Source organism: Vicugna pacos, chromosome 33 (assembly GCF_048564905.1).
Source record: "Vicugna pacos chromosome 33, VicPac4, whole genome shotgun sequence".
NCBI lineage: Eukaryota > Metazoa > Chordata > Mammalia > Artiodactyla > Camelidae > Vicugna > Vicugna pacos.
Genome location: NC_133019.1, coordinates 10,968,742 through 10,990,789, shown reverse-complemented (window position 1 = coordinate 10,990,789; position 22,048 = coordinate 10,968,742). Strand labels below are relative to the sequence as shown.

The following is a 22,048-nucleotide window of genomic DNA, read 5'->3' as shown; positions in this document are numbered from 1 at the left end:
TCTCTAATTTGACAAGACAACCAAAGTCTCTGTTCAGCAGCTCAGTTGCTACTTTCTGCTCGGTGTCTCAGATCTAGTCCCTGGCCTGCGTAGGTCAAGGATGAGCAGTAGCTCTAGGGAACACTGTAGGCAGGGTTTTAGGCCCACTTCTCTGCTATTCCCCTCCCTAGAAGTTTTGGCCTCTTGTGACCACTGTGGTACCCCCAAATTCCAGTCCCTCTCTCAGCCTATTGAAACTACCTTGGAACCCCAAGTTCAGAACCCCTAATATGGGGCTTACTGCAGTGTATTCTCCCTCCCTGTGGAATCTTGGCCTCTTAAATCTTGGCTACTTGGTTGCTCTCCAGTGCCTTCTTTCCTTTATATTTTTTCCTGCTTTTATAGCTAGCTGTTCTAGGCAGACAGACAATGCTTGTTATGTGGCCATGGCAATAGGCATGTAAAATGTATGTGTATTTTGGATCAAGATATATTATATATTTTCCCTTTTTTAAAACTTAGTATTACATCTTCTTCCTGTCAGTTCAAGTTTTTCAAAATTCTCACTTTTAATTACATATTTTATACAATGTGGCTATAACATCACATATTTAACCATTCCCCTATTGTTGGATATTTAGTTTAAAAGCTTTTTCTGTAATAAATTTGCTTCACTGAACATCTTTGTACGTAGCCAGAGATGCATCCAAAGTAGAATTACTGTGACAAAAGAATTTGAATGTTTTAAAGTATGTATTGCCAAAATGCTTAATGAGTAAGAGGTGCAGTTTTATATTTTTATTAACATCATCAATGAAAAGAATTATAATGAAAATTTTTGGATTGTCCTCTTAATGGCCTTTTTCTCTTAATGAAAGTAATATGTGTTAATTAAAGAACATTTAGAAAATACAGATAATCAATGCTGAAGAAATAAAAGTGTCTGTAGTCTCACCACCTAGAGTCAGACAGTAATTGGCAACTTGTTATATGTTTATTACCATTCTTGGGTGTATGGAATCATACTATTGTATATTTCTTCTACTACAGTGATTTTCATATTATCTCAAATGATCACAAAGCAGTTTATTCTTCTTGTTTTCTTTTGCTGTCTTTCATTCTTCATCTTCCAGACCTCTTCCTGTGCCAAAGCTGCCACCTGGGGAGCAGTGTGAAAATGAGGAAGACACAGAGTATATGACTCCCTCCTCTAGGCCTGTGGGACTTCAAAAGCCAGAGGTGAAATGGCCTTTGGAGACAACCCAGAGTTCATGGTAGGTTCACAACCATCCTGTTTGGGAATTCATTTGACACCCCCTCACCTGCTTGATTTGCTGCCTGCACATAGCATTATCCAGCCAGAAATAAAGCAGAATGATGTATCTAGCCCCTAATGTTGTAAGCCTTTTACTGCTGTCAGCAATTCAACTTCATGTTTCTTCAACACCACAGTAATTTCAAAAACACACGTCTATTACTTGTCACAAGAGTCGATCTTACGATACTTACTAGTGATACTGGTAGAAGGAGAGTGTCATGATAGAGTCAGATCTGGAGTATTTGTAAATAGATGAATCTTAGTAAGTTTGCAGATAACCGAATTCTGTTTCTGAAGATCGTTGTGCCACTTTCCTTCCGGTTCAGGGCATGTGATTGTGACCAGCAGGTTGATAGCTGTACATACGAAGCAATGTATAATATCCAGTCCCAGGCGGTGCCATCTACCACAGAGAGCGGCACCTTTGGTGAGTAGTCATTCTGCTACTTTAACAGTCATTAATGTGCTGGAAGAATGAGCCTGTAATGTTTGGCCAATGAGAGCTTGGTCTGAGGGGAACATTCTTTTAAATAATTTTCTTTGCAAAATATCTTTGATCCATAGCAGCAAAAGCCCCTCATCTCGTTTATTTCCCATTCACGTAGCTAGTTCCTTTTGTGTTTTCTATTCTTCCTGGCCTGGACCTGCAGTGCTGGTAGCTAGCTCCCTCTTATTCCCATTGCTTTTCAACAGTGATGAAATTCTTGTGTGTGTGGGTGGTGAATACTCAATTCCCATACTAACTAGCTCACCAAGTTGAAAGTTCAAGAAGACAGCACACACAGCAGGGCCCTTTGGCTGATCTTCCAAGGTGAAATGCAGATGGAAATGTTGAATGAATGCTGTAAAGTGGCGCTTGAGTCTTGGGCATCAGTGGCTGTTAACCTTGGCAAGGGTAGCTTTGACATGTTCAGAAAAGTAGAGCTGCAGGATTGGTGCAGATTTTATTTTCCCTGTTTTATCTCTGCCTGCAGGGTGGCGTGGTGTTTGGTTCATCGTGGATGTTCAGTAACTGTGTGATTCTGTACATGCTTGAATGAACGGATGCCCCTATACTGAAGTGTGTTAGAAGGTGAAGTTCATTAAGAAGGGAAGATAACTGTGCAAACTCTTCTCTAGGTGAAGGGAATTTGGCTGCAGCCCATGCCAACACTGGCCCTGAGGAATCAGAAAACGAAGACGATGGGTATGACGTCCCCAGGCCACCCTTGCCCGCGGTGCTGGCCCGCCGCACGCTCTCAGACATCTCCAACGCCAGCTCCTCCTTCGGCTGGCTGTCTCTGGAAGGTGATCCCACAACAAGTGAGTCTCCAGGCTACCTTGGGTTTATACGAAAATGCTGTGTGGCTCCTTATTTATACTGAAAAATAGATGACTGCCTGGTAACAGTGAGTCAGTAGCTGGATGTAGTAAAAATTACGTCTAAGTGGGAGGAAATTGGTCCTGGGTCCCAAATTGGGAAGTTAAACTGTAGTCAGACTCGAGGATTTTGCCAGACTTAGAAATGAGGTTGTTCCTTAAATCTTGGCCCTTCCTGTGGTGGGGGTAAATAAGATTTCTGCCTCTTCTGAATGTGCATCATGATGGTGGTAACTAAGCTTGATGGTTCAGACCACAGATTGCTGACTGCTGGGCCCTATCCCATTGGAAAGGAGACGTGCTGGCTCTGGAAAGCACACTGAATGGGCCTGGAGCCAGCCCGCATTTGGGCCTTGTCTGTTATAGCTGTTCGTGCACCTGTGGCTGCCTGGGAGGGCAGCAGCCACAGTGGCTGTCACTTTGGAAATGGAAGCCAGCCTTCAGGACAGCTGGTGAAAAAGACGCACGGCATCCAATTGCCCCAACAGGCAGCATACCCCACCGCCCGACCTTGTTTCATGCCTCTTCACTGCAACTCCGGCTCATTTCTCTTTCCTTATTTGTGAAAGAAGAAGTTGACTGTCTTCTCTGGCCCTTCAGAAGTGTTTTTTAACTAATGCAGGCAGTAATGTGTGTAAAAACTTGTTGCTCAGTGTGAAGTGTGGTGCGGGTGCAGGCGTTCCATGTGGGGGGCAGCATGGTCACTGTCCGTGGGACAGGTGCCTGGTGTGTTTAGAAGATTGTCCTGCTGAGAGGGAGGAGGCTGTAGACTAAAACCGTTGAACCTATAAAACCCAGCCTTGGAGCTGAAGAGCACGTGTACCGATTGACAGCAGGTCAATAATATGTTGGTATTAGCCCGTCGTTACTAGACGAGGATTTCCTCTTCCCGGATTTGCAAGCATTTTCTTTCCTATTTCTTCTAGACTTCACTGAGGGGTCCCAAGTTCCTGAGAGGCCTCCCAAACCGTTCCCTCGGAGAATCAACTCTGAACGAAAAGCAAGTAGCTGTCAGCAGAGCAGCGCCGCCGCCTCCCCGCAGCTCTCCAGTGAGATCGAGAGCCTCCTGAGTCAGGGATACTCCTACCAGGACATTCAGAAAGCCCTGGTCATTGCCCACAACAACATCGAAATGGCCAAAAATATCCTCCGGGAGTTTGTTTCCATTTCTTCTCCTGCCCACGTAGCCACCTAGCACACCCCTCCCTGCTGCAGCTTAGAGGACCGAGGAGCCCTGAGCTCCTAAAAGGGCAGAGAGGTTCCTTTGGAGACTTCACAGCGCAGTCTTGCCCGGTCTGTGGGATATCACATCTGTGGTTCCAAGATTTCAAAGCAGTGGAATGAGAACAGAACAGCCAGGATGTTCTATTATTTTATTTGTTTTGAGAGTGTGTTTGACGGCGTCCTTCAGTCCCCACTTAGAGAGAGGGTGGATTTCTATTAAATGGTAGCCTCCCTGGGGGAGCAGTCCAGAAAGCAGTAGAGAAGTACTGTGCTGTAAGTCCCAACTGAGGACTTACGACTTTCCTGGGTTAAGGATGTGGTTGTGTGTGTCTTTGTCTGTCTTTCTGTCACTGCGTGTGTCCTCTGATCATACGATGAACCTGCTGTGTGTGTTAATCCCAGGCAGGGAATTAGCACAACAGGCTTAGGAAGGAATCTTACGGACTTGGTTTTATATCCAACCCCAGTGTGTACTACAACTCCAGCACTCCCTTTGGCTTGGATTGCCATGTGCATAGCTGAAGTCTTGTATTTTTAGAACACCTTCCCTCCATCCCTTCCCCCATCTCCTCCTTCCTCCTGCTCCTTGGTGTCTGTCGTTGGCAGTGGGCTTGCTCTGAGCAGCCTTACTGAAGCCAGCAGCTGATAGGATGTTCTTTACTGAGTGTGGTGGGGTCTGTCTGTCTGGTAGATGGGTGGGGGAAAGCACTGTTGCTCTGTCATCATGGTCGTGTGTGATGCTAGCAGCTAACACTGGTCACTCCAAAGCACTGTTTCTATAGGAAGATTGAATCTGTTTTTAAAAAGATGTTTTAATTATCCTAATGACATTATGACTGATTTGAGATCGAGGCCTTCAGTTACATTCCGTGCCCTCCCCAGGATATAGTCTGTGGGAGTCAGTTGCCTTGTTGCAGGTATGTGTTCTAACGTAGGTCAGGAGTTTTTCTACTTAACAGGAAAGGAGGAACATTTGTTTCCAGCATGACTTTGTGGCCCAAATACCATGAAGCTTTTACGAAGCTCCATTCACATGCCGTTTACCTTGTTATACATAAAGTGCACAAAACAGACAATAAGGATTTATCTGTTCAGTTTTTCTTTCCAGTGAATTAATTTCAGCTTATAAGGGTGTCTCCCTTTGAACATGAGCCAGGTTATATTTTCAGAAATGATTTTTTTCTTTGCCCTTTAAGGAATGGGGATACTACCCGTGGTAGCACAGCATTTTGCTGATAATTAGCATCAACCCTGCATTGGTGCTGCCCGGCGACTTGCTTTTCTCTTGTGCCTGTGGCTTTGGGAATGTAGCATTTTCTTCTCCCCTTTAGGTCCTATATGCTCTTTAATGACTACGCTCCCCACGGTAATTAGACATCACTGGGTGTAATGAATGACTTTATGTGTCAGACAGCATGTGAAAAGCCCTGCAGCTTGTGCCATTGCAGGTTCGCAAAGAAGACTCAGAGTCCAGTGTGGGGCACCGCCAGTCAGTTCCTGCAGATGCTGCCCAGGGACTGCTTGAGTTCAGTTAGTTCTCTGGCCAGAGCCTCTTACTGACTTCCCTGGCAGGGTGTAGCCTTCCTCTTTGTCAGAAGCAAGCCTGCTCTTTGATAAATCTACTGTCCTCACAGTCTAAATCATGCTTTTGTCTTGAGATGCAAACAGAAACGACTCCCTTACATCTGTTTTCTTTCCCATCTTGTCATCTCTGGATCTAGAACTTTTTGTAACTCTTCTCTTGGCTTTCAGCCACTCCTGGGTCTTTGGTTTTATCCTCTTGCCTCAGAGCCATTTATGTTCCCAGAGAAGACAGTACAGGACTTCTTGCTGACTCGCCATGGTTACCATGTCTCCTCTGTATGGCAGAAAACGACCCAGCCCCCACCAGGTGCAGGGGGGCCTGAATCGGGGAGGAGGGGACAGGGAAAGTGGCAGTGGATAGAAAACAGTAACCTAGCATATCCTTCACAAAGCCAGCACAGTGTTTCATTTATGTTGACACTCAGTTTTGCACTTTGTTTAGGTGTTGAAGGCCTTAGACAAAGAACTGGAAACAGTAGCAGCAGCTTAATGACGTCTTTAACTCACCGGGCTAAGAGCAAGTTCACCCTTTCTTTTCCTGAGTACCCCTAAGGCTCTTTGAGTCAGCCCCAAAACTAGGGCCAGGTCCCTGTTTTGAACATGCTCACCATTGCTTGGCTTGGTAGTTAGCTTGTCGGCCATGTATCAGGGTCTTAGACCATTCTGTGAGGGGTCTTCCCTTTGGGTGCCCTGAGGTTATGCCTGGATCCATGCCTGAAATTGCCAGGTGAGCCTCTAGAAAGTTTCTACATGGCTCTGGTGTTGAGGATATTTCCAAAACTTTTAATTTCTTAAATTTTCCTTTAACTCGGGCACCAATAACTCATTCTTCATCCTCCATTTGTATGGCAGTTTTTAATTCTTTGCTCTGAATTTAAAATTGCCCTTTCACAAGTGAGCTTTATCTTGAGTTTCGCCATTTGGCAAACCGATCCCCTTCCCCCTCTTGATTACAAACGGTTCCTTCTCTGTTAATGACTGTCAGGTGGGTAGGGTAAAAACCACTTTGATGTTTTCCTTTTCTCAGATGCACTAGGCTGTTCTTCTCAGCCCGGTCACCTGCTTCCCCACGGCTTCCCGGGGTGCTTCACGTGTAGCCTGCCTCGTTGCCATCATGCATCAGCCGCCCCGCTGTACTCCTTCCTTTAAAGTCAAGGGTGCTCAAGGTGGAGAAAACCTGTGGGCTCAATGATATACCTCCCTTCAGGTAAATAATAGATCAGGCAGTTGATTGCCTCAGCATTTATCTGTTAGTATGTATATAAATAGTGACATACACCTGTGGATGGTCACTCCTTCCACTGGCTCTGTCTCCCCAGCCCCACTCCACACATTCTGCCGTTCTTCTGTTCTCTCTCTTCTGATACAGACTCTCAGCACCAGGACCAGGATGTGGGATGGTACTTGTAGTATCATTTAGCTCTTTTGTGGATTTTTAAAAAGTTGGGAGATGCTATTGTTCATACTTAAAATATTTATTTTCTCCATAGAAAAGTAAAATAAATTTTATGGTCTAATCAGCAGTGTTACACGTGAATTTTTGAATATTTGCTTGCAAAGTAGGGACCAGCTATATGTTTCCTATAATAAGATCTAGACCTTTCTGTGTGTGATCACCAATTGCATTCATGCAGAATATTCTCCTACCTCACGTCATGAAAGGCAGAGGGTTGTAGGCCCTCTTCCCAAACTGTAAGTCCCCCTTCTTGCCATTGGCCTTTCTGACTCTGCAGTGCCCACTGCCCATGGAGTAACTAATGGTGGTTCTGACCATTGGCCTGGCTCTGACAGTTCGTGTGGTCATTCAGCATGTTCAGGAGTGATTTCCAGGAGCCGGAAGTGTCCGCTCTGTGTTCTCCCCTGCCACCACGTGGTGGTTTACTGATGTTGAGGGGTTGTACTTGGGCTGTCTAGTGCATGCATTTGGCCCTAAAATAGCCATTCCTAATATGATTGTGCAGTTTATATACACAGCCCTTTTATGTGGACATACATTTCCTTATAGAGCTATCCTGGTTAAATACCAGTTCAAGATGCTCCCTTTAACCCCTGTTGTCTTCCCATAGCGTTGACAATGTCTGAGAGATTCCACCATGTCAGTCTCATGGATACCCACCATTTTTATGTTTCCATAGAATCTGTTTGGTGGGTTCGTATGTTGGCTCAGAGTCATACAGTAGGACAGTTAAATGTTTCAGTAAAGCATCAGCCTCCAGTCCCCTTTCCACTCTAGTGCCTTCCTTGATATTTTTACTGAGCTTCTTGTATCCCTAATCCCGTTTCCTCAAAAGTTTTCTTATCACCTTTTTGGGACCTTTTACCATCTCGCATTCTGTTTGGAGCTTGTTTTCCAATCCTTCAGCAACCTTTGCAGCTAATCCTATGTCTTAGAAAGGCTGAAGGTGTGGGAGAGGGATGGGTTCTGACCTTCAACCAGCTGTTTGGTCTCCCAGGAGCCAGGCAGTAAAATAGATTGAACTCAGTCAGTTCTTTAAAGTGTCAGCCTGTATCTCTAGGGGTACTGAACTTAGAGAGCTTAGAGACCCTAGAACTTAGGATCAAAGTCAACACATTATTATCTTCCTAGACTTTCAGGCTTTAGAAATTCAATCTCAAGTATTCTCAGTTGGCATAAAGCATTACTCCTACTACTCTGATCTTACTTGGCAGTCTCTCTTTAGAAATGCATGTAGCCACTTAGTGTGTGGAGGAGGGTGCATAGTGGAAGAAGGTCAAGGTTGTATCTTTGACCATCCTGTTGAGGAATCCTTTGGATGCCAGAGACAGAAGCATTCAAACAAAGAAGGCAGGGAGTCATAAGAATTCAGGGTGTTTCCTAGAAGCTAGGATAAGTGCAATTGATTCTTGCATGGAGCTTAGAAACTTTGCACCTTGTCCTTTCTCCTGCTTGTTGGTTTGTTTATCAGTGTGCATGGCCCCCAAATACGCACCCCAGTCCTCAGGTCCTCATGGCCTCTCAGTTGTAGGGATCACCGTCTTAACAGATTCCCAGTGCCTCCTGGTTTGTATTCTCAAGAAAGAATACGATCAGCCTAGCACGCTAACCAGGTGTTTGCTCCTGACCCGTCAGCCTCGCCACTCAGGAGTGCGCTCCTCCAGGTGGGACCCGGGGGCGGGGGTTCTCAGAGAGGAGGCGACACACACCCTCTAGGAGTTAAACTCTAGTAGTAAAACTTACCATACTGCTTTTTTGAGAGTGGAGAGGCAAACGTGGGACTGTATCTGGGACATAAGGAAATGCTTGGGTTTAAGTTATTTTGGGTTGCCATCTTTGTTTCTTTATTTCCTACTTTTCTTCCCTTTATGAGTCTTGGCATCCAAGATTTCTTACCTCCCTCTCCTGTTCTGGACCTAGTCTCTTCTTGGGTGATACTTCTTAGCCTTCATTCAATCTCAGGTTTTTAGCCTTCTTTCATTCTGTTTAGAGAGCAGATCACAAATCCCGCTGTAGCACCTGGCCATGGACTGCTGGGCCCTCTTCAGGTTTTAGTGCGAAAATAGATTCATTTTATGGGCCTGTGGCCAGTGTTCCTCCACTTCCTCCTCCTCACCCTTTCATTTGCTCTTTTCCATGTGACGGGGGGCTTCGCGGTAAGATTCTTAGGCAGGCCTTCTGGGTACCTCAAAGACAACTTTGCCAGAGCATATAAAGTTGGGACAGCTGTCAGGATGTGAATTAGGTATAGATTCCAGGTTAGAATAGTTTTTACTGAGCTCTTTAGACAGGATGCCCTGTCCAGTTGCTTCCTTTCTAGTCCTATAGTCACGCCTTTATTTTTGGGTGTTGTAAAACTGCTCCTGCTTGCCTGAATCTTTTAGTCTTATTTATCTCATCCTGGAGCCTGTCCTGTGTTGTTAAGGCATTTCATAATTCCTTACAACTTTTTTAAACTACTGAAGTCATTTGATAGACACAGAAGTCACCTAACAATCCAAAGATAGACACGGAGGCCCGTGGAGAAGGGTGGAGAATCAGTCTTTCTGTTTGGTATTCTCTTCAAGGCTCCAGAATTAAGGAGCAGAGAGACAGGGTCCTAGGAGATCTGGGTTGGTTTCAAAGGGGACACCAGTGTTTCTTGGTTCCAGAAAGTGGCACAGGAGTAAATGGGGAGATCGGGGAGCAAGGCCTGCCTGGAGGCTCACTGGCAGTTGGCTGGAAAGCACGGTGCCAAGGGGCCAGCTGTTGACTAACAGACTAACAACTGTTTGGAGATCTTGCTGCCTCTTCTCTTGTTTGGTGCTTGAGAGAAATGTGGCTGGCCACTCCCTGTGCTTTGTAGAGAGCAAAGACTGAAAGCTGGTCTCAGAGCTCCTACTGAATTGGCAGCCAAACAAATCAGCAGAGTTCTGATTGCCTGGTCCCATGCTCTTGCTTCAGTCCCAGAAATGAACGTGAGAGGAACCTTCCATGTTGCCTGTCGCAGGTTCTCCTGCTACCCGTGAACCAGACTGGGAGGCCAGAGGAGTGCCGCTCGGTACGGGCTCTCTGCGCCTCCTAGGCCGGCCCGGTCCTGCGTGCCCAGCCCAGTGCGCCTCCATGCGTGCTGATGTACCCTTTGTGTCAGTCCCCTCCCTGCCGGCCTCTGACCCTGTCATGGGAGAGGGTAGCTAGGCTGTGGCTGTCCAGAAACTGAAGAGGCAGAGAGCTGCTTATGAATCTGCAGACCACATGTTTTCCCTTCCTCGGCTTCTTCCTTCTGCCATCTGGGTGAGTAAGCCTGCAGGCGCAATGCCCATGAGAGTGGATGCCTCCTGACCTACCCTTCTCAGCGTTGTTTTAGTGTCTTGGCCTTGACCTCTTGCTGAAGCGTGGCAGGGGCATGGCAGCTATGAGGTACCTCCTCCATCTGCTTTCTCGCTGTGGTGACTTGGGATTTTTAACCTTATATATCTTTTTCCTTTATTCAAAACAAAACAATTTTTAGCACACTGAAAAAAAAAAAAGAGCCAAACATTTTGTGCCTTTCTAAGGCAGCACTGTATCCCAGGCTGCATTTTAGGACTTAATATGGAAATACCAGAGTCTTAGCTCCTCTACCTTGAGTGTCACTAGTCCCTACAGTCTAGGGGAAAGGAAGTGCTCTGTGTGGCTGGGGAGGTGGCACCCAGGTGCAGCCTATCAGTGGGCCCTTCTCCCTGCTGTGACGCTTAGTTGGAAGAAATCAGTATTGTACCCTGGGGTCATTTGGTTGGTTCCAGTCAGAATCTTAGGTTGGATGTTCTGTGTTCAGCAAGAAGAGACAGAATGTCCCCTGGTTTCCAAGTATACTCTGGACCATGTCAGGTGTCCCAGCCTCCTCCTGATCCTATTAATGACCCAGCCGCATGGAACAGTGTTGGATGGACTCTCCTGAGAAGGGGAGGGTGTTTGTGTATTTGTTTTGTCTTGTCTTTTTGCTGGATCCTGAACTGGCCTAGACCTCCTGCCTCTCCCTTAGACTTGACTTTCCTTTCATTGGAAAACTTCAGACGTAGAGCATTAAGCAGCTAGAGCCCTCTGCAGGGGCCAGTTTCCCCTGGGAAAGGCAGCATGGACCACGTACCAGAACAGAAGCCTGTCCTCAGTATTGTGGCCACTGTAGAAAAAAAAAAAGTTTTCTATATAATGACATTTACTTAATCCTTTTCCTTTTCTCAGTTCCCTGCCATTAACCAATAAAGAATTGGGAGATAGAAACAATTCTTTTCAAAGCCCTTCTTATTCAGGATTTTGACATTCTTGGCCTGGGCGGGGCTGGAGAGAACATCTTGATGCTTTCTCCAGAATGAAGAGTCCCAATTTGTATATCAGTGTTAAAAATAAACAGAATGAAAACTTAGATTTTTGTGGACTATTTTAAAAATGTCATTAATATAAAAAAATTATATTAGCAGTATTTAATCATTCTCACCTGTAAAGAATAAGAAAAACAGAAGGTAAATATTCTTACAGAGAATAGCAGAGCTTTAAGATTCATTTTCATTTAAAGTCCATTTTGTTTTGCAATGTATTAATGTTTAGAGGTTCTGTTATACTAATGTTATTTATTAATTTTTTTCATTTCCATACACAGTTAACTAAAGAGCTTTTTCAGGCACCCATGTCTGTAAAAAAATATTTTTAAATAAAGTTTCTTTTGTTGTAGCAGACTTGCCTGAGTTCTTGAGCTCATTCGTGGGTTGGAGAGTGATCCACTGGGGAGCTGTAGGGCCAGATGCCTAGGCCTACTCGGTCAGCCCGAGAAGTCTGTTCTGCTACCTTGAGGGCCTTGTAAGTGACAGGAAACGGGCAGCAGCTCGTTGCCAACAGCCCACCAGGCCCTGCAAGCTGCCTAGAGCAGGGCAGCTTTGCTGCAGGGAAGTAGAGTGATTTATCCCCTGTGGTAGAGCTTGAGCCACCTGCTCAGAAGCAGAGGTAACCCCTGATCTCTGCTCCCAACTGCAAAAGGTTTTGTGTTCCTTTTGATATGGGTCCAATTCCGAAGGCCCCAGGCTGCTGTGGTACCCATGATGAATAAAAAGCAGTGTTAAGATTCCTGGGACAATTAAGCTTTATTTTTCATATATATATACACACACATATATAAAAAAGAGAAACAATTTGCAAATTTACAACCTAACAAAACGATATATACACACACACGTGCGCGCGCAGACACATAGATGCCCCAAAGCTCTAGTCAGGCCCGTTTCTCATGCCCAAGTACCATTCTTCCATCAGGGCCCTTCTGCTAAGGTCTAGGCCCATTAGTTCAGCTTGTAGAAGTCTGATGCTAATATAACTCTATAGCCTTAATTCTCATAAAGGACAGTCTGGACCTCATCTCCACCTGCTGCCCCCAGTGTTCAGTATTAATTGACTCCTTGAGAGGGCAGGGGAGCCAAATGAATGGTGGGGCTCAGGTTCAATGGCTCTTAACTCTGGAAGATGGCTCCCAGCTTCCTCACTGCAGGGACAGTGAGATACACCATGTATTTTAAAGGATGACACCAGGTCCTGGCTTCTGCACAGAGAAAGGAGTGTCGCCAAAGGAGCTCCAGAGGCAGGCAGGCAGCTACTTCCAGATATTGCTGGGGGGCGTCTCTCCAGAACCAGTGTAAGCAACATACTTCACCAAGAGAGAGGACCCTGGGCTCAGTGCAGCCTTACTTCAGGGCTGCAACTGAATTAGAAGGCCAGCCTTGGAGCAGGAAATTGGCTCAAGATAAATAGGCTACCTAATCTGGCTGCTGGTAGAAGACAGGTATTTACATCCATAGTATGTGTAAAGAAAAAATGTTCTGCAAAAAACACTCCTCTGCACTTCTGGGAGACTGAGGCCCCCTCCCTGGGATTAGCATCAGTTAGCAAATTGAGACAGTGGTGGACTGGTCCCTGAAGAGGGGGGTCTCCAGGGCCACGTGAGGTCCTGAGTTCTCAGGACGGCTCTGGTCCTAGCCTATGTGCCCTCTGAAACGGGGTCTGCAGGTGAGCCGGAGCGGGGGTCTTCTCTGTGTTCTATTTCAGAGGCTTTGGCGACCATCCTGAGTGCTGGGGAGAAGGGTGAGCAGGGAGCAGGTAATGTTCCAGGCAGGGGCGGGAGCTCTGTGAGTCAGTGGGCTAGTGCCTCAGATCGATGTATTTCTCTCCCTAAAGATGGGTGAAAAGAAGTGAGGGGGAACTCAGAGATGCTGACCCGGGGTTCGGGGGTTCAGAGTGTGAGCGCTAAAAGGACTGAAGCCACAGCTGATGAACTAGGTGCAGCAGCTTGGAGGGAAGGAGCAAAGAGGGGAGTGGCAGGGAAGGGTATAAGAGACAAGGCCCCCAGACCGGACCACCTAGTGACTTGAGCCACCAGCGCTATTCAGGAAATGGTGATAGTGACGGGACAGGGTTTTGCTCTTAGTCCTGGCAGCCCCCCTCTCTCTGGGTCCCTCAGCCACTTGCCTGGCCCTACCATCTGTGAGTAGTGTTAGGAAGGCAAGATGGGGCCTACTCCCAATCTCCAACAGGGAAGGATGAATGACAGAGTTAGTGTTCAGCAACCATCAGCCCCTGTTGCTCCCAATCCCTGAAGATGTGTCAGGCTCTGGCCACAGGAACTGCCTCCTACCTGGTCTCCTGGAGCCCTCTTGTCACCGTTGCTGCCCTGAAGGAGGCCCATCTCTTCTGGGAGCTTATCTGACTTAACTTCAACTACAAATTCGCTCTTACGAGACGGGGGCAGCGTGCTGGCAGGAGGGAGGGAGGCAAGAGGTTGGCAACTTGGGGGCAAGGGAAAGGGGGCCGTTGGGAGGGACGTCAGACTGGGTGACGGGCTCTTAGGTGCTCTGGGGCCAGTTCCAGGAAGGGCAGCAGGGAACGGAAGGGAGGAGGTATGGTGGCTGGAAGCTGGGTGGTGGCAGTAAAGCAGGGAGTGCTCCATGTCCCACTCCATGTCCCACTCCTGCTCCTAATGGGTGAGTGGGCACAGGGGCCTGCAGGAGACTGTGCCCGAGGAGAAAGCAAGCTGGTAGCACGCAATGGGGTGGGGAGCAGAGTTCAGGTACTGTGCTTACATCTCCTGTTTGCCTGACCGTCCACACGGCAGCTTGCCCTTCTTGTAGAAGAAATAGAGGACAGCGCCCAGCACAGCCAGGACCAGGACGCACACGGTCACAGCCACAATGACCACACCTTTGCTTTCCGGCTCTGGCAGCTTTTTCTCTGTCCCACAGAGACACCTCTAGTCACTCCCTGCCCTGGGCTGCCACATCACCAGGGCTGACAGGAGATGGGTCACTGCTCACCTTTCCTGGGGACAGGACTCCCCGAGGCGGATCAGGGCAGAATGAGGACGCCCTGACACAGCCCTGTTCCTGGGTCAGCCCAGCTTACCTGTGGAGGTGCTGTTGGCTCTGGCATGAGGACTGACAGTGGAGGTGCTGAGGCTAGCGGTTCTGTTGGAGTCTGGGGTGAGAGGAGTTAAATGGATTGGGGGCTGGGACAGGAAAATGCCCTCCCTGGGCTGGCCCTGCCCCGCTCTGCAGGACGGGGCCCTTACCCAGCTCCAGGATAATGATCGTGGTGTTTCTGCCCAGGGAGTTGGAGGCCACGCACTCAGCACCGGTCTCCAGCAACTCTGGGGTCACAAGGACATTCAGGGTGCTCAGGACACTCTGGGGATCTTGGTCTTGCTCACTTGCCTACAAGGAAGGAGACGCACGCAGCTCAGGGAGCGGGAGGATGGGCGGTAGTGGCAGTAGAGCCCGCGCAGGGACAGACGGGAGCCCAGGAGGCTGAGATGTGCCTGCTCACCGTGCCCTCAATGCTCCAGGCGATGCTGGGCCGAGGATGCCCTGATGCTTCACAGGACAGGTTCAACAATGAATTCTCCTTCACCCACATTTTTCTCTCCCTTACTGCCATCCACGGGGACCCTGCAAGGGTGGGGGAAGGGTGAGGCAGCAAACCCTACCAGCCCGCACCCCCTGCCCATCAGAGCAGCCCAGGACAGTTCCCCAAAGGGCTTGAAACCACTCAACTCAAGGTGGCCTCAAGGGGTCCCTGATCTCTTCCCAGGGCCTCACCAAAAATGGCCACGTTGACCAGCCGGGTGCGGTTCAGGCCGGGTACACTGGGCACAGATGCCACGCAGCGGTAGCTACCCCCGGCCTCTCGTTTCAGATCATGCAATCGGAGCACAGGTCCCTGTTCTAGCACCTTGCCTGTCTGGGATGAGAGACAGGTCAGAGGTCACTCCCACCCAGCCCCACCCACCTCTCAGCCCCCAGCCCCAGCCCTGGGCCCACCTAGGTACCTTTTCTCTCAGCCACTGGAACTCAAGGGCCTCGTTACTCTCTGCCTCACAGGTCAGGGTGAGGCTGCTGCCCTCCTGGCTCTCGGGGGCTGCGGGGCTCACCCGGACATCAGACACATCTGGGGACGCAGCAATAGTGTCAGGCAGGGCAGGGCAGCGCGGAGCACATTCCCTCTTGCCCCTGCCTGGTCCCCCGGTCTTGGGCCCCCAGCCCCTCACAGTTCACCAGCAGCTCCTGTTGGTCACTCAGCAGCGATGCTGTGGTTTCCAAGTCGAGGCCCTGACACTGGTACAGCCCACTGTGCTCCCTCTGGGCAGGCTCCAAGACCAGGACCCCGTTGTCATCAGTCTGTTCTTCCTCTATCTCCCTGGTACTGAGGTTCTGGGAGAGGATGGAGGGGTGGTAATCAGGGGACCTCCAGCCACTCTCGCAACCCCACCCACACCCAGCATGGAGCCCTCCACACCTGCTTGCTGATGCTGAAGTGGGGAGGTGGATTACCATCAGCCAAACACCTGATTTCCACGCGGTCCCCTTCCTTCAGCATCCCCTCAGGCTCCACTTCCAACCACACTCTCTCTGCCGGGTCTGCACAGGCAAAGGGTGCAGCTCTCAGCCCAAGAGCTATCCCTGCGCTGGGCAGGGAGGAACCAGCAGGACCTTCTGCCAGGCCCAGCCCCAATGTGATGGGTTGGTACTCACAGAAAACAGGGACAGTGACCTCCCTAGATTCCTTCATGTGGTTCCCACTGGGCAGCCGGTAGCTGAGCTCGCAATAAAACTGGGCATCTTTGTCTTCCTTAGCCAGCTGTGCCTTCAGAACGCTCTGCAAAGTGTACAGACCACTCGACTCCACGATCTGGGATGACTGGATGTGGACCCCTGGGCAGAGAGGAAGGAGAGAAGGGCTCGGTCCCAGCCCTGCCTCCAACCCTACGCTATGGTCTCCTGGGTCTCAGGGAATGTCAAGGGAGACCCTGTAGAGTGCCAGGTACAAATGCAAGCTGCCACCCTTCAACCCAGCAGTTTTACTGCTCGTTTGTACCCTAGACAAACACACATGAGCACATGTACAAGGATGTGTGCAAATAATTCTGCAGTGATTTTAAAAAAAGGAAATGAGAAAACACTCTGGATGCCTACTAACGGGAATGAGTGGTTAGCTAAGCTGTATTATATACGTCGTATGGAATACTGGGCAGTAGGCAAACAATCAGGTAGCTCTAAAGGAAGTGACTTGGAAAGATTTCCAAGACTCATTGTCAGAAGGAAAACAAGGGGAGGGTATAGCTCAGTGGTAGGGCGTGTGCTTAGCATGCACGAGGTCCTGGGTTCAATCCCCAGTCCCTCCATTAAAAAAAAAAAATTAAATAAGTAAATAAAGGCAAAACATTTTTAAAAAGTAAAACAAAAATGTGTAACAACTTATAGCATATGATGCCATTTGGATCAGGGTTTCTTGACCTCGGCACCACTGACATCTGGGGCCAGACATGCTCTGTTTGGGGGCTGTGTGCTGTAGGATGTTTAGCTGCACCCCTGGCCTCTACCCACCAGATGCACGAACCTCTCCGTTCATGACAACCAAAAATATTTCCAGACATAGTCAAATGCCCCAGGGGGGAGCCAAATCACCCTGGTTGAGAACCACTGATTTAGGTAATAAAAAACAAAGCCTGTATAACCCTAGATATATTTACATGTGTGAGTAAGTACCTAGAAATAGACTTGAAAGAAGGCATACAAACTGATAGTGGAGATCCCTCTGGCAGAGGGTCTGGGGCAGGAAGGAAATTTTCCTTCTAGATTTTCTCATACACCTTAAATTCTTCTGAGTACATTTTCAAGGATCACTCGTGTACTCAAAAAACAACAACAAAAAGAAGTAAAATAAAATGCAAGGTGGTCCCTGGGTGGTGCCATAAGCATGGCTCTTAAAGGGCTGAGATGGGGCTGCTTACGGTTCTTCTCCTCCTTCAGGGGCCGGCCGTTCTTGTACCAGATGACTTGAGGAAGGGGGTATCCATTCCTCCCCACACAGGTAGCAACCTAATGGGGGAAAGGAAGTGAGTCTCCCTAGTTCTGAGACCTTTTCAAGATCTGCCTTAGCTCCTGCCTACCCCCTGGCCACCCCAGCAAATCTTACCTCCTCAGGCTCCTTACTGTTCACAGAAATGCCCAGGGCATTGACCTGGATACTTGGCTCCTCCGGAGCTTCTACAAGGGAAAGAAATGGGGAGGGGCATGGAACCACCACTCCCCACGCCCACACTGCCCACCAGGCACGGATAGGGCACTCACTGTAGACCCGGAGCTGGATGCGATGCTTCTGGGACCCAGGGCGCCTGCCCTGGCACAGGAAGATGCGCTCGTCGTGGGGGGTGATGTGTGTCAGGGCCAGGGTAGTCCCCTTGTCCTGGAGGCTGAGCCGATGCTGGTACTCCCCAGATTCACTATGGCCCTGGCCCTGCCGCACGCGGAAGATGAGTGTTGGCTTCTCCTTGTGGACCTATGGGGGGGGGCGGGAGGGAGGAGGTAAGGGTCCTCGGGCTACATGTTGAGCAGAGCCTCCAGCCCCTGCTGCCCTCTCCAGGGCCCGAGCACTCACAGAAAACCAGTCCACATGGCTGAAGTTGCCCTGCGAATGGGAGGGACCACACTTCAGAAGGGCCGTGCCACCAACTTCCACCTCCACCAGCTCAGGCTCTGGCTGCTCCGCCGCTCCAGGCACACCTGGGTGGGGAGGTTGAGGTGGGAGCACCCCGGCCGCTGTGTCAGCTCCAGCTGCTCTCCGTGCCCTCTCCTCACACCCACTCCCTGCAGCTGTTCCTTCTGCCACTTCGAGGGTCTGAAGGGCGCCCTGTCCTCCTAACCCTCAACCACTCTCTACCCCAACCCCGGGCTAGCCCTCTCCAGTTCAAAGGAGTTGAGGATGGTCATTTCTGGTCATTGGAGCAGAGACCCGGAGCACCAGGAACCTCCAGATGACGCTGGCAGAGGGGCCACCCAGGCTCTGGGCCAAGAGGAAGGCCCCTTTCCTTCCAGGCCCCCTCCTCTCTGGGTGAGCTCAGAGTGTGGGAATGCAAGGCATGTGCCAGGCCGGGGCACACAAGTCCTTTTTGTCCCCACACCCAGGGGAAGGCATCACCACCCAAACCTTTGCCCCTTAAAAGTCCCCTCCTGAAACCCACCATAAGACCCTGTGGGCCAACCCGAGCCAGGAGCCCCTATCTCATACTCCCTAAGCAGCACCTCCGTGAACACCCCACATATTCAGGGGACCCTATCTTGGGAGTCTTGTGAGTATGGAGGGGTCCGAGTCATGGAGGGGCCAGGATCTCCCCCCAGGTCAGGGCAGGGGTCAGGGCAAAGGCCAGGCAGTGGGCAGGAGTGACGTCAGTGGTGCCAGCGTGCCACCCGCCCCATGAGGAGGTGATGTCACTCCACACCATCTGGCCGGACCCTGGGATGCCTGGGTGGTTGCCCTGGGCTGGCTCCCAGGCAGGGAGGGCAGATGGAGTGGTCTTCAACCGGGAGCAGAAGCCTCAGATCCCTGACTCGGTTTCCCCAGAGTTGGAGGAGCAGGGCGGGGTGGGGTTGGACCTTCTGCAACTGTGGAGCTGGAATTAGCCCTTTCCCCTGAAAGGCTTGGAAGGCAGTAGCCGGGAGTACCCCAGGGACACCGTCGGCACTGGGCAGGAGGCCACCGAGCTGGGTATTGCCTAGACCTCCCCTTCCTCAGCCAGACAGTGGCTGGCACACGGGAAAGGGAGCCAAGAGAAACACGCGACATCGCTGCGGGCCATACAAGGGCAGCGTGAACCTGGGAGCACCCGGCTCCTAGGCAGTTGCAGAGAACAACTCCGAGGTGTAAGGGCGCATTTCCCACCTGAATGTGGTCCCATTTTGGGAGGTGTAACAAGTCTAAGGCGCTTGCACTCTGGGAATCCTCGATCCCTCGTCCCTGCCACCTGTGATCCCGTCACCCGGGTAGGCTCTAGGCGACCCACACGGCCCTCCAGCCCCTGCCAACGCCCTGCTGGGGCGGGAGCCGCCGTTCCTCCCTCCTCGCTCACCTCCAGCCTGGCTAGAAGCCCAGGCGGGAGAGGGAGGGGTCGGCCCACCCCCTCTCGCTAAGAAAGCTGCCTTTTCCAGCAACAGGCGGGCGCAGAATTCAGGATCTGGGGATGCGCTCTAGCTGCGCCTCCCGCCACGGCTCCAACAGAGGGCCCCCAGAAAAAGCACCTGAGGAAAAGCTCTCCCCAGCGGCCCAAGAGGGCTCGACCCCACCCTTTCCCCTCCGGACAGCAGCCTCCTCCCGGCCTCCTCAGTCCAGCTCCCGGGATGGTCTGGTACAGAGGCTGCAAACTGGCTGCAAAGAAGAGTTGCACGCGCGCAAGGCGCCGGGCGCCGGGGACCCGGAGAGGATGGGCGCACGCCGCAGCACAAAGCCCCGGCCCCGGGAGCGCCGCCGGCTCTGCTCCCGGGCACGCTCCGCCGAAGACCCCCGGACCCGGCCATTCTGGGCGCGGGCCCCCCCAGCGAACTCACTCACCCGCGGCGCGGCGACACCAGCAGCAGGCGGCGAGAAGGAAAGCGCAGATGAGCCCGGACAACTCCATGCTTCCGGGCCGGAGGGCGAGAGCCAAGTGAGGAAGCTCTCGGCCTTCGGGGGCTGACGTCAGGGGGGCGGGGGAGGGGGGCCCGGAGCGCCGGGGCGGCCCGCCACGCCCCGCGCAGCCCACCCCCCCGCCCCGCGCGCCGCAGCCCTAGGGGGCGGGCCCGGCGCCGCTGCGCCCGGAGCTGCGCCTTGCAGCGCCGCGCGGGGGGAGGCCGGAGCCCTCCTTCCAGCCCCCAGCTGAGGAACGGAGAGGGGGTGGTGACAGGTGTCTCCCGGCTGGGCTGCCCGGCCGAGGCGTCAGCCAGAAGCTGGCTCGGATGCCCGGAGGCCCGCCGGGTCAGACCCCGCCGCGCTCACCCCCGCCGCAGCCCCTGCCAGCCCGCGTAGCCCTGGGCGTCCTCCTGGCGGGGGAGCTGCTGACCAGGTGCTTGGTGTCCCGGATGGGGGCCTGCCTCCCATTCAGGCTCCTCTCTCCGCCTCCTCCACCCCGCCGGACCCCTGCCACAGAGAAATCAGGCTTCCCAGAACGATTGCACCACTGCGGCTGCCGCCGGCCTGGCACTGCCCCCAAGCCTCGCAGTCCTGGCAGCTTTGAGGCAAGAACCCTGGGCGGGGGCCCACATACCCAGAGGTATCTGCATTGGGGAGTGGAGTTGGTGCTATATGGGCTGTCCCTTCAACCCCAACTCCTGCAAGTCCGTCTTTCACTGGAGGAAGGAGGAAGGGGCTGAATTCACTTTCTGCTTCCGCCCTCTTCACTCATCGAGCCTAGCTTGGGACTCACTTTCCCTTCACCTGAATGAAGAAAAGAGGGAGAAGAAAGAGTTAATGGGTGCAAGGTCTCCAGCCTGACCCCAATACCTGTTACCAGTCCTGAAGGTTGAAAGGACCCCCTGCAGCAGGGCTCCGCCCCCCTCCACCACTCTGTTCCCCAAGCTCCCCTTTTGCTGGAGGCTCAGCAGCTAGGGGTGGGGGTTTGGAGGAGGAATCAGACAAGGTGAGGGGAAGCCTGCTCCCCCTTCTTCCCAAACCTTGGGTCTCTGGCCTCTTCTGGCTCTAGGGCACGAGATGGACTCTGGCCTCTTAGAGACTCCCAGCACCCTGGCCCTGGGAAAGGGTCCACATCTGCAGGGACTCCTTCCCCAGGGAGGGTCAAAAAGGGGCCTGGATTTGGGGTAGAATCCTGCCGCTTGGCAGGACAGCCTTGCTGCTGGTTGGGGGAGGAGCAGAGTGAGGCAGCAAACTCCAGAGATGGGCAGGTGACTTGAGAGGATGCTCTGGGATGGCGTTTTGATGACGCAGAGATGACTCTCGAACCACAGCAGCCTCATCTTTCAGAACCTTGCTGACCCTCTCCTCTGTCTCCATTAATGGACAGCCAGAGGCCATGGCAAGCTGGCCAGGCCAGGGGGCCTGGAGCCTGGGGAGAGAGAGCAGAAGGATGGTGCCTCCCCATCCCCCAAAGTGAATGTATGGACTGGCCTAGGGCCCAGAGTGGAGTAGATGAGTTTGTCTGCAGGGGCAGGAGTGGGAATGGCTAAAGGAGACTGTTTGCCCTGGCAAGCCCAGAGCTGGGCATGGCGCTCCGCTTCCCCGCCCCCATCCCCACCCCCTTTCCTTCACTTAACACCATTAACTAATCATTCTCCTCTCTCCGGCCTGAAAACAAAGCCAGCTAACCACCAAGGACAATCAGTTCGGAATTCTTCCGCCCTGAGGAGAGTGAAGCCAGGTGCAGGTGGGGGAGCTGCCTCTGCAGTGAAGGGGAAATGAGGTTAGAGCCCAGGGTGACATCCCTTCCCTGCATGTCCCTACCAAGTGAGCACAAAGACTGTCCTTTAAGGAAGCCAGTAGGCTGGGGTGATCTGGGCTGCCAGGGGGTGAGCACTAGAGGTCAGGGGGCAGACAACTCTGGGATGGCCTTGAGGAGGGCACTTTGGGATTCCAAACCCAAAAGAGGTCAGAACCTTAGAGAGGATTCAGAGGGGCCTGGAGACAGAAGAAAGGCGAGTGCAGGCAGCACAGGATGAAGGAGCAGAAGGTGGAGGGTGTCAGAAGAGCTTCATTCAGTAGTTGCAGGAAAGAGAGAAGGAGTCAGGAGAAGAATATCCAGCAGAGGATGGAGACGCAGTGGGAGGGAGATCGAGGAGGCCACGATGGGACTTACACTAGCAGAGACTCTT

General features: G+C 51.4%; 2 protein-coding genes across 4 annotated transcripts in view; one reads left to right on the top strand and one right to left on the bottom strand.

The window, feature by feature from the left end:
• CBL (Cbl proto-oncogene) overlaps window positions 1-11,304 on the top strand; it is a 74,794-nt gene extending 63,490 nt beyond the window's left edge. For both annotated transcript variants that reach the window (XM_072954158.1, XM_072954159.1), the window contains 4 exons: window positions 1,113-1,253; window positions 1,624-1,724; window positions 2,417-2,599; window positions 3,583-11,304. In XM_072954158.1, coding sequence (XP_072810259.1) covers window positions 1,113-1,253; window positions 1,624-1,724; window positions 2,417-2,599; window positions 3,583-3,851 — 694 coding nt within the window. In that variant the 3' untranslated portion in view covers window positions 3,852-11,304. The remainder of the gene's footprint in view (window positions 1-1,112; window positions 1,254-1,623; window positions 1,725-2,416; window positions 2,600-3,582) is intronic.
• A 693-nt stretch (window positions 11,305-11,997) lies between these two features.
• Window positions 11,998-19,916, bottom strand: MCAM (melanoma cell adhesion molecule). Of its 2 annotated transcripts, XM_072953867.1 has the most exons (16): window positions 19,800-19,916; window positions 17,853-17,977; window positions 17,546-17,753; window positions 17,391-17,461; window positions 17,206-17,293; window positions 15,947-16,126; window positions 15,711-15,832; window positions 15,463-15,625; window positions 15,244-15,362; window positions 15,014-15,155; window positions 14,742-14,863; window positions 14,488-14,629; window positions 14,322-14,393; window positions 14,003-14,150; window positions 13,558-13,675; window positions 11,998-13,094 (listed from the first exon to the last, which is right to left on the bottom strand). In XM_072953867.1, the coding sequence occupies exons 1-16, from the start codon at window positions 19,864-19,866 to the stop codon at window positions 13,065-13,067; spliced, it is 1,917 nt and encodes a 638-aa protein (XP_072809968.1). In that variant the 5' UTR covers window positions 19,867-19,916; the 3' UTR covers window positions 11,998-13,064. The 2 variants fall into 2 exon arrangements, with proteins under 2 accessions (XP_072809968.1, XP_072809969.1); XM_072953868.1 differs by lacking the exon at window positions 13,558-13,675.
• Between the last annotated feature and the right edge of the window lie 2,132 nt (window positions 19,917-22,048).

Bases quoted from the DNA above. Each gene is read 5' to 3' on its own strand.
- MCAM (XM_072953867.1), bottom strand. From the start codon at position 19,866: ATGGAGTTGTCCGGGCTCATCTGCGCTTTCCTTCTCGCCGCCTGCTGC. The intron at 15,833-15,946 runs GTGAGTACCAAC...TTGCCTGTGCAG, and splicing joins GGTCACTGTCCCTGTTTTCT to ACCCGGCAGAGAGAGTGTGG. The intron at 15,626-15,710 runs GTGTGGAGGGCT...ATCCTCTCCCAG, and splicing joins ACTTCAGCATCAGCAAGCAG to AACCTCAGTACCAGGGAGAT.